Raw genomic sequence first — 17,872 nt, 5'->3', positions numbered from 1 at the left:
GGTTGGTGTAAGGTGTTGTTTGTATAAAAGGAACACGGTATATGTTTAGCTACTTTACAAGAGTGACATCTAAGCACTGTGCATTTAAGAGCTCCTCCTTTCCAATTTACAGACAAACTAACTGGGGGAAAGTTCTGCTTCCACTCAGTAGCTTACCTTCCGCTTTCAGCAAGAAGCCACGAGGTAGCTGTTTTAACTCATTTGCACCTAGCTTATGTTCTCCAGCAGTCCTAGATTCCAGAATACTTTGTACTTGGCCTCCACAAAAGCAATTTGAAGTTTTATCCTAATCTTGTTGAGATTTTCCATTGTATCTGTGTGCTCAGGAAAGGTTCCCTTCATGTACAACATGGCACAGCCCCCATTATGCGCTAATCTGATGATCTGGGAAACACGGCAAGTATTGAGAAACTAAGACCGCAATCCTGTGCACTTTGGACTACAACCTACAGAAATCAACAAAATTGTGCTGAAAGTGTTGACTGTAAGATCATGTTGTTTGCCACGGAAACACACTTATCTGTTGCTAGAGAGGAAAAGCGGGTAACTGAAGGGGCAAGTGACAGCATACTCCCAACTGATTGTATTTCAGGAAAAAAACTATTTAAGGTGTCACCAATCAGAAAATAATATAAGAGAATACACCTTATTCATTAAACTCCTCCCTAGTTTTTAATGTAGGAGGATAATGTGGATTTTCACCATGTATGCTCTTATGAAGTCATTTTCATTATTCTGCTGCACTATTGACATATACCTTTCATTATATATTACAATTTTACAAGTATATTGTGGTAGACCATCTGCTTTGGATGCCAAAAGGGTCTCAGGTTCAGTCCCTAGCATTGCAGAGACTCATGGTCTGAAGTCCTGAAGAGCCTTATCAATATAGACATTATTGAGCTAAATAGACCAATTGTCTGACTCAGTATAGGCAGCTTCCTATGTTCCTATTTTGCACAAGGTCGGAAGAGAGAACAGTCTTTGGAAATACAGAACTGCATCCAGTGGTGTGTAGGCAATTTACCAAAGCACTCACTTTTTGTGTAATATACACAGCTACAGTCGCACAGGACATAAGAGCCTATAATACTTTGAGGTACACTGGCTTTTTATTCCATGCATTGTTTTTGATCGTCAGTCTTGTTCCCAATTGTTATACACTGTTCAATACAAAACAAAATCAAGTTTGCTTCAGGAAGCCATAGAGTAGGGAGAAAAAAACAGTATATGAAATGATGTTTCAAATGACATGTACAACCATTAACTCCCATTAGTCACCACACTGATTGTGCCATAGCTGCACCCAGTAGTTAAGAATGCATTATGAGTTGTGACTGTAACCTAATTAAGTAAGTTGCCTTGAGTTGTCTCTGGTTTGCATTGCTTATTGTACACATACTGCAGATTGCTATCCCATTATTAGCAAACCCTTAATCAGGCAGTTATAATGTCGTAATGCCATTGGCACAGAATAGTAAAAACACAGCCAAAAAGGTTAATCCACTGATGATTGCACACATGGCAATACTGTCTCATAATCTGGATGACATGATTTGTTGAATTTATGGCTTTCAATTAAAGGGAACTTTGTTCTAAGAACTAATCTAGACTCTGCAGCACAAGGCCATCCATTCCACTGACATCCCTAAGATGCTAACAGTGTTACATAAAGACTTAACTACTTTCCTACCCTACAACAAAAATGCACTGTTTTGTTGGTGCCAACAAAGCATTTCTTGTGCTGCTTGCTCCTTGAACACAAAAGCAACGTAATGTGTGGAAGAAGCACGGTGGCTACCTACCCCTTTCTGCCAGTAAACTTGACACTGCTTTCTAGGGGAAAGGGACAAAGTGTGTGTTCTCTACTAGTATTTCCAGCTACCATAGTTTTGTCTGTGTCTGTTAATATTAATGCTTTGGAGTGTTGTTCCCAGAGAAGAAGTAGGTATATAGTCAGTACCTTTTATTAGACCTACAGAACAAAGCAGGCTTTTGAGAGCCCAAAGTCACACAAATACCTGAGAGTCTGTTTCCACACTAAAAAGGACTTAGCCCTCACATTTAAGAGAGAGACTTAAAAACATAACCTGCATACTCTAAGAGAACATCAACCATTTAAAATCTCACCTCTGTTAAACCAATATAATTTTGGAGCACAATTCACCATCCATATTCTAGGATAAGTCTATCTTTTTGAGGCACAACAATTACAGCATTTTTGTAATACAATAGTACAACACCATGTCTCTGCTTAGGGCCAGGCTACATGCTATGGCGTCACTGGGGCAAGTTCGGCCCCTCTCTGCATGAAACGGCATGATCTCATGAGGTGCTCTGTTCCCAGCAGTGGCAATTACATGGAGTGTGGACTAGGAAACTCACAATATGATGATGCTGTATCATGTGGTGAGTGCCCCTAGACATTGCAACACTAGGGAGAAGCTCAGCACTGGTCTGGTATTTCCAGCCATTATCCTGGTGGTCATAACATATAGCCCAGCCCTCAGTTAACTATCCACAGTCCTGAAATTTGCTAGAATTGTCTAAATTTACCCCCCCCCCTCAAAAAAAGGTGCATTTAAGAGTACCCGAAAGTTGAGAGCTGATAACAAAAGGAAAAATGGCATGGGGAAAATATGAGATGATTCATCTTATTTCTGATTACATTTTCAGCTCTTTTAAAAATGACTTTCAGTTGAGCAAAACCTGTTAAACTTAATTGAAGAAAGAGGAAATGGCTCTGGAAGAATTCTCTCAATGGCACAAATCACAAATACCAGATTTGAATATTGTACAATTGAGTATTAGACACACCCAAACACAAGTTGCTAGATGTTAACACCCGATTTTCATAACCACCAATTTACTAGCTGCCTTAATTAATGCCCTTTATTTCAACAGCTCTTTGGGGATCAAAGCAAAACTGGATTTTTTAAAATGTAAAGGAAAACACAGGGCACATACATTTATGAGGAGAGAGCATGTCCTTTGAGACCCCGGTTGTCATAACTTAATGAATTTTCCTTAAACCTTTAAGTATTCCCTCAACATACTATAACTGCAGGATGACATCTACAGATGCAGGCTGTGTGCAGATACAAAAAGAAATAACCAATAACAGACACAAGAGGCCATTAAATCAGACACATTTTCACTAATGTTGAAGACTCTGGGGAGAGGTTGTACTTCAGTGCGAGAGCACATACGCTGAATGCCTAAGACTCCAGGCTCAATACCTCTAATTAAAAGATCACAGGACTTTTCATTTGCCTAAGACCCTGAGAAGTTATGCTTTAAAGCTGACAGTTCTACATTATATATCTGAGGCATTTCATACTAATGCTTCTTGCCCTAGAAAAGAGATGAAGACCGCAGTGGGCTAACAATACCAAGTGCTTCATATGGGGAAAGCATCATGCAGCTACTTGTCATTCTTGACACCATCCCCCACTTTGTCTTATTGCAAAAAATGAACTTCTCAAGAGCATAGTCAGCTAACTGGGCTATGAAGTGAGCTACCAGCTGTTAAACTGGACTCTTTATCCTGGGCTGGGGGGAGAAAGAGTGTCTTTATTGCCAAATTGTCTGATTCCATTAGTAAAGCAGACAGTTTCCAATTCAGAGATCATCCAAACAACAGTATTTTGAGTAAGCTGTCCATAAACATGAGAGTGTTAGTAATAGTACACTACGGACACACTGTTAAGACCATGTTCATGGAAGACAATCTTACTCGGCTACGAGTGATCGCCAAAGAAGAAAGGAGAAGAGTCAAAGCAAAGCAAAGTAATTGTTCACAGGGGCCAGGAAGAATGTGGTGAAACTCAAAGGAGGAACAAAGGCTGCAAGGTTGTTGTACTGATAGTTTGGATCATGCCAAGAAAGGCATGCTTCCCAGAAGAAGCACCAAGCTAGGTGTCTGTGGTAGACTTGACAGGTGCAATAATGTGCTGCTTCCCCAACAGCTTGGTCCATACACCAATGGAATGGTATTTACTGAGGTGTGGAATAAATAGCATCTGTGGGACACCCCCCCCCCAATAAAAGTAATTCACCCTTAGGCTTGCCAAGGAGTACAAGTGACCAGACAGAATTTCCTTCAGAGTGGGCAAAGCTCAGATCAGTTTAGTGTAAGCATATTAAGCTTAAGGAATTACTGTCAATTTCAAGTGAACAGGGCTTATTTGCTTTGTTTGTTTGTTTGTTTGTTTCATTCCGATATATCACAATGTTTTGGACTGCAGCTGGGAGCTAAAGCATGCCAAGAGGTCTTAGCTCTGCATCCTAACCATGTCACACTCCATGCATATGCAGCTCAGGACTGCTTTAATTTGCTTGTATGGGCCTACTCCCCGCCCTAGTGTCAGTAGGCTGTTGCAGCCAGCAAGATAACCATGGCCTATAACACATTATTAGGTCACAACATTAAGAAAACACCTTGGCTCCTCCTCCTCCTCCTGGGATAAGCAGCCATGAAGCAACTGAACAGGGGCCACCAATATGTTGTGCTACAATAAACCCTGCCTTTAATCTATAGAAATTAAAATAAATAATGACATAACTTAAGATTCATGTAGTCCAGCTACATAATTTTAAAAATATGGAATAATTTAACTCATACAATACTGCTCTCTGTATAAGTAAAGAATTTCCCTTCATTTTGCCACTAGACAATTAAAAAAAATCAAATCAAATGTAAACAAACAGCATGCAACCCATCTTTGCCCTTCATTTTGGGGGTAGAGAGTGTGGGGTGCAACTGATACTCACTACTATAAATATGGAAACGGCTAGGATACAATTTTACACTCAAGACAATGAACCGTTCTTCCCTGAATGTAATTAACTAGAGACAAATTGAGGGCACAGCCAAAACTACTGGCAGAACTTTGGCTATAAAACCAAAATAGAACATTTTAGTGTTTTTGTTTTGCTTCCGTTGGACATGTCAGTTAAAGGAGCTATGATTATAAACCTCAGGAAGTTGCTCAGGAAAAATGAGGTATTGCAGAAGGAAAGTGGGATACCATTCAATTAGGAAAGGCAATAGTCTTGGACCCTCTCCAATCCAAAATTCATCAATATGAAAATATGGCTTAGGCTCCCTCAGACCCAAGATGAAGGGCATTCTCTACTCATCATCACATTTCAATGTTACTTTCCACCAGTCACACCACTAAACAAGCAGAGGCCACTTGTGTGGTTCAGGCCAGACTATTCCCTTGGCTTCATCCAAGTACAATACTCCCTTACAGTGTTTGACCTATGGTAGGAAAATTTCCAATTTCTTCCTTCAGGATAGTCCTCAGGATGTACAGAACGCTTTTCCATGGCTTGTTTGTTCTTGATCTTCACTAATTTGATCGATTCATTTTTCATTGAAGGAAGCAAATAAAAGGCAGGTTGGAATGGAGAGGAAGATAACTTAGAAAAACAGCATCTCAATTTCTCTCTATTCACCAGCCACTCCATGCTGTGTCTCCTGATCTCACAGTGGCACAGTGATGCTGGAAAATGCTGGAGAGAGGCTGAGGCTAGAATACAGCAGCACAACCAACCAAATGCCAATTAAAAAACAAAATTAGTTCCCACTCTCACATGCTAGGGGAGCAGTGACTCAAGATGCACCTTTCCAGGAATGTGAACAAGTTCCTATTGAAAAAGTTACGCTGGTTACACTGATGGCATTTGTTCACAGTTTACCTGATCCACTGCTTCACTGGATGTGATCAAGTCATTGAGTTAACTTCCTTCATTTCCGGTCTTTCAGAGCCGCAAGGCCTGGTCCCATGTCAAAAGTAGCATCAGATCCTAGCCTTATGCATGCTGTCTTAAGACTCAAAAAGATTGTTGTCCTTCATAGGCTAGTCTTCTGAACTTCTTTCTGCAATCAATTATTTTGTCTATGGATACAGTTCACTCTTCAGAGTAAAAAGTGTTAAAATGCCAAAAATATGATACAATAGCTCAATTATTCAATAAAATACATCCCTGCCATTCGTGATTGAAATGCTCACCGAGAAACCAATTCATCAGAACATTTCTCCAAAGATTCAAGTTATTGCAGATTATCTGGGTGATGGGGTGGAGATGCAGCTTCTCAGAGGAATGAAGAGGGGTTTCTTGGGGGAATCAAAATGCCAGTTGATCAAACGAGGGAGGAGATACATCTTTACCAAGTTGCAGAGCTGCAGGCTTTACTGGTCCTCACCGTTGCATCAGAGCATTCTGCATCTGAAGAGTCACCACCTGATTCTCCAAACTCTCCAGGATTCTGCATCACAAATCCCAGGGAACAACTTTTAAAATCATTTATTGGCACTTTAGTTTTATGGCATTTTTATCTGCAGACAGAATGGTCCCTGGTCCATCTCAAACAAAAGCGAAAGCACATCTGAATGTGTAGTTCAGCCTTTAGTTTTCTGGGATGTGCCACAAAATTCCTGATGTCATTCTGGCCATGTCCTTATATACTAGGGTTGCCATACGTATGAATTTCCCCAGACATATCCGGAATACTGCAGTTGGCAGCAGTGTCTGGGCAGAAATCGGGGAAATGTCTGTGAAAATTGGCACGTATGGTAGCCCATGTCGGCAGTGCCATTTTTGCATAAAAACATCTCAAAAATTGAATTTTTAAAGCGATTTTGCCCCAAAAGCTTGATGTACTAGTTTTGTTTCCGTAAGAAATAAAAAATAAAAAATTAAGCCATGGGAAAGCATGCAAATATACAATCCCACACAGATTAACTTTGGTTTTAATCTTTCCTTAGTGGAGTAAATAAGCTATTTGTCAAGTTGGCACTTGAGGGAACTGGCACAGCTGAACCCTGAAAAGGCTTCCTGTCTTCTCAATGAACTAAAACACTGGAGAGAAGTAAAACAATGGGACATCAAATAAAAATAGAATGATGTAAGAAAAAACTGATAGAGAAAGCAAAGGCTAGCAGAGCTCCAGTTGGAAATCTTGCAATTTATTTATTCAACAGCCCTAGTTTCCAAGCATCTAATTGATATTTTAACCTCAAGCAATGAAGAGAGTGTTACTGACCTCATAGCCACGTTCCTCTGGACATAACTTGCCAAGTGACATCTGTGTTTTCACCCTGCGTACAGCACTCTCCTTATCTGAAAGGCCATCAGACTGGGTAGATATCTCAATGGGGATTTCTGGAGTCTGTGACAACATCTCATCCAGCTTCTCAGCCCGTTGATCTTTACGCCTGTTGGCCAGCTCATCTGGGCTGTTGGAATGGTCACTGGTATTGCCCTCCTCTCCATCAGACACAGAGAGGTTCTCAGAGCTGAAGGTCGAGTAAGACTGGCAGCTACTAATGCAACGATGTGGCCTGAAAATCCATAATACATTAATGAGTTTGATTTGATTCAAAGGCTGCAAGCACTTGATCTAATGAGCAGGGTATTACAAACAAGGATGAGAAGAAAGCCAAGTCCATTCCTAAAGATACATAAAGAACAGCCTTGGTAGATCAAACCAGAGGCCCACCTAGTCCAGAATCCTATTCTCACAGTGGCTAACCAGATGCTTATGTGAAGCCCACAAGCAGTACAATAACTCTCTCCCACTCATGACCCCCAGCAACTGGTGTTCAAAGAAATCTTGCCTCTGATACTGAGGTAGTACATAGCTATAATGAGTGGCAACCACTGATAGCCTTATCCTTTGTGAATTTGCCCAATCTTTTTCAAGGCTGTCCACAATGGTGGCCATTGCTGTTTCTTGTAATGGTGAATTCCACAGTTTAATTAAGTGCTGTACCTCCTTTTGTCTGTCCTGAATCTTCCAACATTCAGCTTCATTGGATGACTTTGAGTTCTAGTATTACAAGAGAGGGAGAAGAACTTCTCTATCCATGCATAATTTTATACACCTCTATCATGTCCCCTTCCCTTACTCATATTTATTCTAAACTAAAAAATTCCTCTGATTGGTTCCCATGGAAGAGGAAATGGGTACAACAGCCCCATGGCTGGTGTACTCTTCCCATTGTCCAGGGACATGTCAAGTGAAGGATCAACTTGCCTCCAGAATTATCCCTTTTTGTCCTCTCCTTGATGCCATCACAGAGAGGCCTCTAGTATATCATAAGGCTGTTGTGATGCTCTCTTAGATTGCACTCTAAGTTAGGTTAAAATTACACCAGAGGCAAATCCATTAAAAACATTTTTAATAAGAAAGCCTCCAGGTTGCTAAATCTGAGGCTTCATTCCTTATTTTTTATCTTAATCCTAAAATTCATGCTGAGTCTTATTTTAGCCTACAGGTTCTCCTGGTAAATAGGTTGATATATGTAATTTAGCCCTATTTTGTTGTCATTTTAAGTCCTATATTGCCTTTGTCACTGAACAGCAGGTTACAAATTCAGCATTTTCTTATGCAATAAGATCTGAAAATATTATTTTAGGGAACTATGTCGTGGGAGGGGACTACCAATCATTTATTCAAACTAACAGGAGGCAGCTTCTGAAGTTGAGAGAGCCAATGTGGGAGAGGATTCCCAAGAGAGCACTGCAAGGTGGTGACAGTTTCATTAATGCAAAGCAAAAATCACTTTAGCAAAGATGTAGCTAAAACTAATACTGTAGTCAAAATGAAGATGGAGATCTGAAGCATCTTACTAAGTGAATTCTACTTCTCCCCGAGAGTACTTATATGAGCTGATATATTTTACAGGAAAACAAGGGTGTGCAATTCTGGGGCCAAACAAGCTGATCTGCCTTTAACACCTCACCACCACCATAACATTTAGTAAAACTTAATGTATTATGTAGAATGTTGTGATTCCACAGAAAGATTCCTCCCCCACTAGTCATTCGGGGGGGGGGGGGGGACAGAGACACACACACACACACACACACACAGAGAGAGAGAGAGAGAGAGAGAGAGATTCTTGGTGGCAATTCCCCCCCCCCCAAAAAAATTAAATATACTTTCATAGGGTCTGAATGGTTGGTGACTTAACCAAAAATAGGACCTTGAAGTTGTAGGGGACAGTTTGATGAAGAGGTCACCCCATGTGCAACAGCTGTGAAAAATGGTAGGGATCCCTAGGGATTGATAATAAAACTGACACAATATCACAATGTTATCATACAGATCTTTGGTGTGACTTCATTTGGAATACTGTATACAGTTCTGGTCATCTCAACAGGAATGGTACAGCTAGAAGGGGTTCAGAAAAAGGTAGCCATAATGACTAGAAGAGTGGAGCAACTGCCCTTGGAGGAAAAGTTACATTTGGGAACCTTTCAGTTTAGAGAAAAGGTGAGCATGAGAGGACATGATAGATGTGTATTGATTTATACATGGCACGTAGAAAGTGGGTGACGTTTTCTCCCCTCTTTCATAACACTGGAACTTCAATAATCCAATGAAGCTGAATGTTGGAAGATTTAGGACAGACAAAAGGAAGTACTTTGCAGAGCACATAATTATAGACCATGGAACTCTCCCAAAAGAGGTAGTGATGACCACCAACTTGGATGGCTTTGAAATTGGATTAGACAAATTCATTGAGGTTAAGGCTATCAGTGTTTCCTAAACACTTTTTGATGGGCGGTGTGCCAGCTGGGTTGGACATCTCTCAGTCCTCCACACTATACTAATGAGAGTTTATCTTGATGCAAAATATGTCAACACATCATCAGCATGCATTTCCTTTGCCTTGATCACCAGCTAATTCCATTACCCAACCCAGTTAACCCTTCCTCATCCCACCAAAATTTTAACTCCCCATCCTTTTGTTAACCCAAACCTTAGTTTAGCAATTAAGATAAAAATAGAGCAGTTCAGTGTCCTACCTCTGTCTCCGTGGGAATTCCACTTCACTATCTACTTCCCCTTCTTCTTGTTCTGAAGAGTCATCTCCACTCTAGTAGAAGATTAAAGGCAATGTTATTTGCCACTTATTTACAAGCATACAGCTACCTGAGCAACTTTCATGAAGGGAAGTCTCCACAGGTAGTCTTCTACAGAAAGAACTAAGAAATTTAGGGTGCATGAGAAAACAGCAAAATGTAAATCTGTCCATTGCTTCCAGGATAGTGGGAGGGATCTTACCTTTGGGTTGGGTCGTGTTTTACCCTGCAGTCCTGGAGTACTTGCAGGATGAGATGAGCCAAGAGAAGACACTGGTCTGTGGCTGCTGAATTCACCTTCCTCATTATTTCCAGGAAATTGCTTATTTGCATGCAATGGTGCTTCAGACTTCTCCAGCCCTGGCTCAAGTGACTGTCCTTGGTTTGCAGTATTTGTCCCCATTGTACACTGTGGGCAAAGGTTGTATGTATCTTCTTGACAACATTCCCAATGATTTGCCTCGGCCTCCCCATTCTCGTTCTCCTCTAGATTTCTCCGTGAATCAGCTTCCATAGCAGCAGAGATAAGGTCAGGACTAGAACCAGACATCCTCCTTTGGGCGTGATTACTAAGAGGACTGCGTAGGGCTGCAGCAGGGCCAAAATATCGAAGGTTGTTAGCACAGTTGGCTATGTCCTGCCCATGGATGTTCATTCGGGGGTGATGCCCATGATGAGGGGGGTGTTGCTGATGTTGGTGAGATGGATGGGCCAAGTCATCTTGAGCTGACTGATTTTTCAAGATCCCTGTGAAATCATTGTAGCTGCCTTTGCTGTTTCCTCGCCGGTGGCGTGGTTTGCTACGGTAACGTGCTTTGCTACTAAGGGTTGACATCTTTGGACTTCCTGAAAGGGGAGAGCCACTAGGAGCCACTTCAGTGCTGGATATGCCATCCATCTTCAGCAAGTCAGGCCTGAAAAATGATGCAAAAACGAGGATGCTCTCTATTAGAATTAACATATGCAAGCTTCCATTCTATGAAGATTTTCACATTATTTCCTCCATTTTTTGTCAACATGCCTATAGGTAGATGACATTGAAGTAACACAGGTTTTGTTATAGGTGACATAGTTTAAACTAAAAATAAAATTCTGAATTGGCGGGTACCAAAGGCAGCACTGAGGTGAACCAAAGGCATGCATACATCCAGTTGGCTTCTTGACTTTTTGCCTTTAAAAAGTAGACCTGCATTCCCACCCCATGCCATAGAACAGACTACCTATAGATTTCCCTCCCCAGTTACAAAAGCAGTTGTACTATGTACTATGGATGACTCCCCCTTGTGTGCACACAGCAGTTGTTGTTTTTTTCTGGACCCTGGCAAGTCTACACCCTAAGTGAAAAAATATGTACATTTTCAAATATTCATCAGTATACTTTAATTGAGGCAGAAAGATGAAAACTCTAAAGCAAGGGAGAAGAAAGATAAACCAAATGCTGTGTTGTACAAATGCCTTAATAATATGCTGAAGAAGCAATATGCTTAGTAGACTCTCAGTCTAGGTTTTACAATTTCAACATTTATAAATACTTTTTCAATATCAAGTCCGAAGAGTGTTGCTTAATTAATAATTCAGGCAAACATAAATCCTATCATTACTAATACGACCACCAGTTTGCAACAACAGGTTTTGCAGCAATGTGAATTAGCTGTAGCATTATGCTAAATCACTGGTTTAAAAAAAATGCTTGGCTACAAAAGGCCAGCTGTGATTTGTAGGCATTTACTTCTCAGATCTGTGGTGGTTCCACACCCCTTAGTACATTTAATCCAGACCAAATATCAGCTGACCATTTTGCTAATATTAAAAGCTGCACTCTCTGATATAAAAGCTGCATTGGGCACTCTGAGATTCCTAAATGACCACCGATAAAACTCTTTGGTCCAACATTCTGCTCTTAAATTGCACCTGTTCTACATTACTAAAACTTCCATGTTATTGGTGATCATGAGCAAGGACACACATATCCCATCTTATAGATTAATGTCTAATTCAAGGATGCTACACACCAGAAGATTTGTCAGTGCCACTTAAGTATGGCAATCAGTCATTTTGTGCAATAATGGATGCTGACCCTAGCAGATGTGGCTTCTTCATTTTGCAGATATATGCACATAATTGTGAAAAGCCTTTGAACATGTTTTTGTTATTTGGCTCACCGTTTAGTCTGGCCTCCAGGCTTGTGTGAGACTCCCCTCCTCTTCATCAATTTTTCCATTGCATTGGCATGGATTATTGGTCGGACTGGGTGACGCTTGTAAGTCCCAGGATATTTCTTTTCCACAGCTTGTTCCCGCCTGCACATGGATTAAAAATGAAGTTTGTAATCTTTTCATTATAAAATGAATTTTTTTAGAATATTTGCAATTTCCCCAAGTCAAAAGAATAATAAATAAATATTACAAACTGTTATCCACACAAGTGCTCATGTCAGCATTGGGGGGCAGGAACCTAGCTATTCTCTAAGCCACTGTCTTAAATTGGGAAGATTGGACCCAATACTAGGTAGAGCCTGATCTAAAGGGAGCAATAACAGCAGGACTACCACCAAACCAATATATGGTAAACAAAACTGGTATGTTTAGGTTAAAGGTCAGTCTGCATCTGAAGAGGTTGGAGTATGCTGATCTAGGCAACAACTAATGTGACCATAAGTGCTGGTTGTGTTTCAAATCAAGATTAAAAAACATGGATGTGCAATAGAAGTGTTGGGTTCTAAAATAAGAAGCTTTCCCTACAACAATCTTGATTAGAAAAAGAAGTGCCTGGAGCAGATCTATGGAAAAAGTTAATACTAAGGAATGGCGATAGTTCTCTTCCACTATGTAAGGGAAACACAAATAGAACACAATTTCCTGCCATTGAAGCAAATTATGCTTGTCTGTCATCCAGATCTCGAAACAGATCATTATGGGGTTGTTGTTTTAATCTAGAACAATTGGAAAACCTATGAATCCCTGCTTCTAATTATGTCATCTGCATGGCTACAAGGTACATCTATGTGGATGAGCGTACTTGAGGAGCTCCTTTTCTCGAACCTCCAGCTGTAACATGATGGCACTGAGCTCCATGTACAAATTATTGGCTCTCTCCAGTTTTCTCTCATAATGTTCACGAATGTCCAAGGCATGCCTATGAAAAATAAAGGAGAGCTACAGGTGAGTGGCTTTTCCTGTAAGGGACAATTTGTACAGGCAAAAGGGAAGCTTAATAGATGTACTTATGCAGAATTATCCTCAATTAAACATCTCATCTACCTCTTCCAAGATAAGCAAATGATGAAAGTATCTGAATGTTATAAAACCAAAATCAGAGTTTAGATATGATGATGATGATATATTATTATTATTATTATTATTATTATTATTATTATTATTATTAATTTGTACCCCACCCATCTGGCTGGGTTTCTCCAGCCACTCTGGGTGGCTTCCAACAAATATTAAAATACATTAAAATGTCACAGATTAAAAACTTCCCTAAACAGGGCTGCCTTCAGGTATTTTCTAAATGTCAGGTAGTTCTTTATCTCTTTGACCTCTGATGGGAGGGCGTTCCACAGGGTGGGCGCCACTACCGAGAAGGCCCTCTGCCTGGTTCCCTGTAGCTTTGCTTCTCGCAATCTCGCAGTGAGGGAACCGCCAGAAGGCCCTCGGTGCTGGATCTCAGTGTCCAGGCTGAACAATTGGGGTGGAGATGCTCCTTCAGGTATACAGGACCGAGGCCGTTTAGTGCTTTAAAGGTCAGCACCAACACTTTGAACTGTGCTCAGAAACGTACTGGGAGCCAATATAGATCTCTCAGGACCGGTGTTATGTCGGTAGCCACTCCCAGTCACCAGTAATTGTAGTTTCCGGGTCACCTTCAAAGGTAGCCCCATGTAGAGCGCATTGCAATAGTCCAAGCGGGAGAGAACTAGAGCATGCACCACTCTGGCAAGACAGTCTGCAGGCAGGTAGGGTCTCAGCCTGCGTACCAGATGGAGCTGGTAGACAGCCGCCCTAGACACAGAATCTGCACCTCCATGGACAGCTGTGAGTCCAAAATGACTCCCAGGCTGCACACCTGGTCCTTCAGGGGCACAGTTATCCCATTCAGGACCAGGGAGTCCCCCACACCCACCCGCCTCCTGTCCCCCCAAAACAGTACCTTCTATATTGTCAGGATTCAACCTCAATCTGTTAGCCGCCATCCACCCTCCAACCACCTCCAGGCACTCACACAGGACATTCACCGCCTTCACTGGTTCTGATTTAAAAGAGAGGTAGAGCTGGGTGTCATCCGCATACTGATCAACACCCAGCCCAAACCCCCTGATGATCTCTCCCAGTGGCTTCATATAGATATTAAAAAGCATGAGGGAGAGGACGGAACCCTGAGGCACCCCACAAGTGAGAGCCCAGGGGTCTGAACACTCATCCCCCAACACCACTTTCTGGACACAGCCCCGGAGAAAGGAGCGGAACCACTGTATAACAGTGCCCCCAGTTCCCAGCCCCTCTAGAGGGTCCAGAAGGATGTTATGGTCAATGGTGTCAAAGGCCGCTGAGAGATCCAGCAGAACTAGGAAACAGCTCTCACCTTTGTCCTTAGCCCGCCGGAGACCAGCGCGACCAAAGCAGTTTCAGTCCCATGATGAGGCCTAAATCCCGACTGGAAGGGATCCAAATGGTCCGCATCCTCCAGGTGTGCTTGGAGTGTTCAGCAACCACCCGCTCAATCACCTTGCCAAAGAATGGTAGATTTGAGACTGGGCAATAGTTGGCCATATTGGCCGGGTCTAAAGATGTTTTTTTAAGAAGCGGTTTAATGACCGCCTCTTTCAGCGGGTCTGGGAAGACTCCCTCGCAGAAGGAAGCATTCATCACCCCGCAGAGCCCATCGCCCAGCCCTTCCCGGCTCGCTTTTATTAGCCAGGATGGGCAAGGATCAAAGAGACAGGTAGTCGGTTTCACTCGTCCAAGCAGCCTGTCCACATCCTCGGAGGTAACAGATTGGAATTGATCCCATGAAACAAGACTAGACAGGGCTCTAGCACTCTCCCGCCCTGGCCCTGCTCCCACAGTGGAGTCTACCACCTTCCGAATCTGAGCGACTTTATCTGCAGAAAACTTTGCAAAAGCATTGCAGGAGATCTTGGGGTCCCTACCATGCCCCGGTGACAAAGGTGGTTCTGATAGATTGCAAACCACCTGGAAGAGTCTCCTGCTATGAATGAAGTACTCACTAAAGAGAACTCTGTTAAGATCCTTCTCCCATAATTCAGGGTCACCCAGGACAAGAGATTGGCAGTAAATTCAGGACCAAAAAAAAAAGTTATTTCTTTATGCAGTGCGTAGTTAACATAAGGAATTTCCTGCAACAGGATGCTTATCACCTTAAAAAGAAATTAGACAAATTACTGACAGATAAAACTATCGACAGCTATTAGCTATGATAGCTAAATAGAACATCCAGGGTCAGAGGCAGTCTGAATGACCTGTTTGCATTCTTCCCAGAAATATCTGGCAGTCTCTTTTTGGAAACAGGATAGTTAATTGATCTGAATTAGCAAAGCTCTTCTTATGCACTGAAAGTCAACAGACCTGAGTTCTTCTCTTCTGCGACGAATAAGTTCTTCATCTAACCGGTGTATGCAAGTTCCTTCACTTTTAATCTTCTCAAAGTGCTTCTTCACTTCTTCTCTCCATTCAGCCTGCCAAAGCAATTTAGATGGATACACAGCATAACTCATGGCAGTGACAACTGCACGATAAAGGGTTGCACTACTTTAACACATTCAGCAAGAAACCCAAGCTTCTTTATTCCAATAGTACTTTTGTGGTAGGAGGCCACAAAGCTATCTGATCACTAGGCTTGACCAGGGACTCATCTTTTTAGCTCAAATTCTAACATTAAGTACAGGCGTGTATTGCAAATCTCTCCTAGCCTATAAAACTGATTGCCATTTCAAACCTATGAACAGCTCAATTTCTTCTCAAATCTGTAGCCAACTGCTTTTCAGGCCCAAGACTACATGGAGAGTATGCAATACTCAAGAAAATATAATAACAACTATTTATTTGGCTTTAGATTTCACACCACAATTCCTATGGATTTGCACTAAAATACAGCGTAGACATTTTGATCATGTCAGTAAAATGCTTTACTTTAATACTTCACTAAAACAAAATCTGCACAATGTTGGAATCAGGCCTTTTGTGTGACAGCACCTACCATTGGGAACTCTGTCTTACTGTATAGCCCACAGGATTCTTCTATATTATCTTCTAGATGCCTGTCAAATATATTGCTCTTTCAACAAGCCTTTTAAAATCTTCATCCCAGCTGGTATCTAGCTTGGAATGGAATTAATTTTATGTATGTGCTGTTGTTTTTTATTTACTGCTTTTTATTTACAATTATGTTATTATATTGTAAATCGCTTTGGGGTGTATTATGGGAAGAGATTCATAAATGAATGCCTGTGCTTTTCTCTTCCTATTCCTACCATACCATTAAAGAACACATGGCAAGCCAACAATAGAGTCTGGTGCTAAAAAAATAATAATTTACCTGAGACTTGAAATAAGTCTCTTGAGGGGTGCCCAACACATCAGCAGATGCAATGTCAAGGTGCATAAGCGTCTGTCGAAAAGAAGGCCGATTCCGGGGCTTGCTTTGCCTGACAAATTAAAGAAAAACAGACAGGAGAGACCATCCAAACTTAATTAAGAAACTATTTGGAATATTTTAATTGATGGTTTCATTTGAAATAGGCCTTTCTCACTGCCTATTAGAATACCACCACCCCCTAAAGAAAAACAAAGGAGGCAGCAATCAGGAATACATAAATGTCAGTTTCCTTTCCCCCCCCCTCCCATATTTGGCAAGGCAAACCAAACCCTCAATGTAACACTAATGTAGAAAGATTATTAGCTAGATATGAACACTATATCCTCTCACTTTGTTATTTTCCATGCATCCATTTCAGAAGCTTCTTCACTTATTCTCCTTTCTCAACCCTTCCTTTCCAGCTACTGGAACAATTATGGTGGAAAAAGAAAAGGGTGGAAAAATTAAAAAAGTGCTGAATTATAGTCATAAAGGAAGTATTAGGAGCATATTCGAAGTGTCCCCATTCTTCCTTTGCAGGCATGGCTTCTACTTATTACCTTACTGTCTGTGGCAATCATAATGCATTCATATCAGTTCATACACTTGAAAAAGTTCTTTTTCTCCCAAGCCAATGTATTATTCTAAACTCTGCTTTACAAAAGAACAGACTATACAGTGGTACCTCGGGTTAAGAACTTAATTTGTTCTGGAGGTCCGTTCTTAACCTGAAACTGTTCTTAACCTGAGGTACCACTTTAGCTAATGGGGCCTCGCACCGCCGCCGCATGATTTCTGTTCTCATCCTAAAGCAAAGTTCTTAACCTGAAGTACTATTTCTGGGTTAGCGGAGTCTGTAACCTGAAGTGTCTATAACCTGAAGCGTCTGTAACCTGAGGTACCACTGTAGTATCACAGTGTTAATGCCACTATCTCACTAGTCAGTGCAGAGAGAGATCTCATCCTTCACTCTCATTTTGTGGGCATACTGTGGCCTTTTTGTACTGGGGTTGGAAGGGGAGTGTGCACAATACTAGCTGGGCACAGTGTGGATAGAACAACCCTTACCATGTTTGCTTCATAAGGATCTTGAATCCATCTGGGCAAGTGGAGGGCACAGGAAGGTGCAAGCTATTACTGCCTACCCCCCAGATGATGGCTGAGGAGTCAACATCCTTATATGGAATCTCTCCAGTGAGAAGCTCCCACAAAACTACTCCAAACGACCTGATAGAAAATGAAAGAGATAAAAATCAGAAAAACTGTATATAACAAGGAGGTTAAGCCTCAGATCTTCTAAAGCAAAGCTGCTAGTGATGCTAAGTCATGAGAACATAGTTTGCCTCAGAAGCTCTGTTGGAAACACTGAAACTGATAAGTACTTATGAATGCA

General features: G+C 41.4%; 1 protein-coding gene across 2 annotated transcripts in view; it reads right to left on the bottom strand.

Annotated features, from left to right (window-relative positions):
- Positions 1-5,909: 5,909 nt before the first annotated feature.
- The window catches only part of MAP3K13 (mitogen-activated protein kinase kinase kinase 13), a 38,954-nt gene continuing 26,991 nt past the window's right edge, over positions 5,910-17,872 (bottom strand). For both annotated transcript variants that reach the window (XM_033150075.1, XM_033150076.1), the window contains 9 exons: positions 17,548-17,706; positions 16,441-16,549; positions 15,471-15,580; positions 12,901-13,017; positions 12,045-12,182; positions 10,085-10,796; positions 9,826-9,896; positions 7,055-7,352; positions 5,910-6,277 (listed from right to left, as the gene is read on the bottom strand). In XM_033150075.1, coding sequence (XP_033005966.1) covers positions 6,176-6,277; positions 7,055-7,352; positions 9,826-9,896; positions 10,085-10,796; positions 12,045-12,182; positions 12,901-13,017; positions 15,471-15,580; positions 16,441-16,549; positions 17,548-17,706 — 1,816 coding nt within the window. In that variant the 3' untranslated portion in view covers positions 5,910-6,175. The remainder of the gene's footprint in view (positions 6,278-7,054; positions 7,353-9,825; positions 9,897-10,084; positions 10,797-12,044; positions 12,183-12,900; positions 13,018-15,470; positions 15,581-16,440; positions 16,550-17,547; positions 17,707-17,872) is intronic.

Source organism: Lacerta agilis, chromosome 5 (assembly GCF_009819535.1).
Source record: "Lacerta agilis isolate rLacAgi1 chromosome 5, rLacAgi1.pri, whole genome shotgun sequence".
In the NCBI taxonomy this organism is placed as follows: domain Eukaryota; kingdom Metazoa; phylum Chordata; class Lepidosauria; order Squamata; family Lacertidae; genus Lacerta; species Lacerta agilis.
This window is presented reverse-complemented; position numbering and strand designations above follow the sequence as displayed.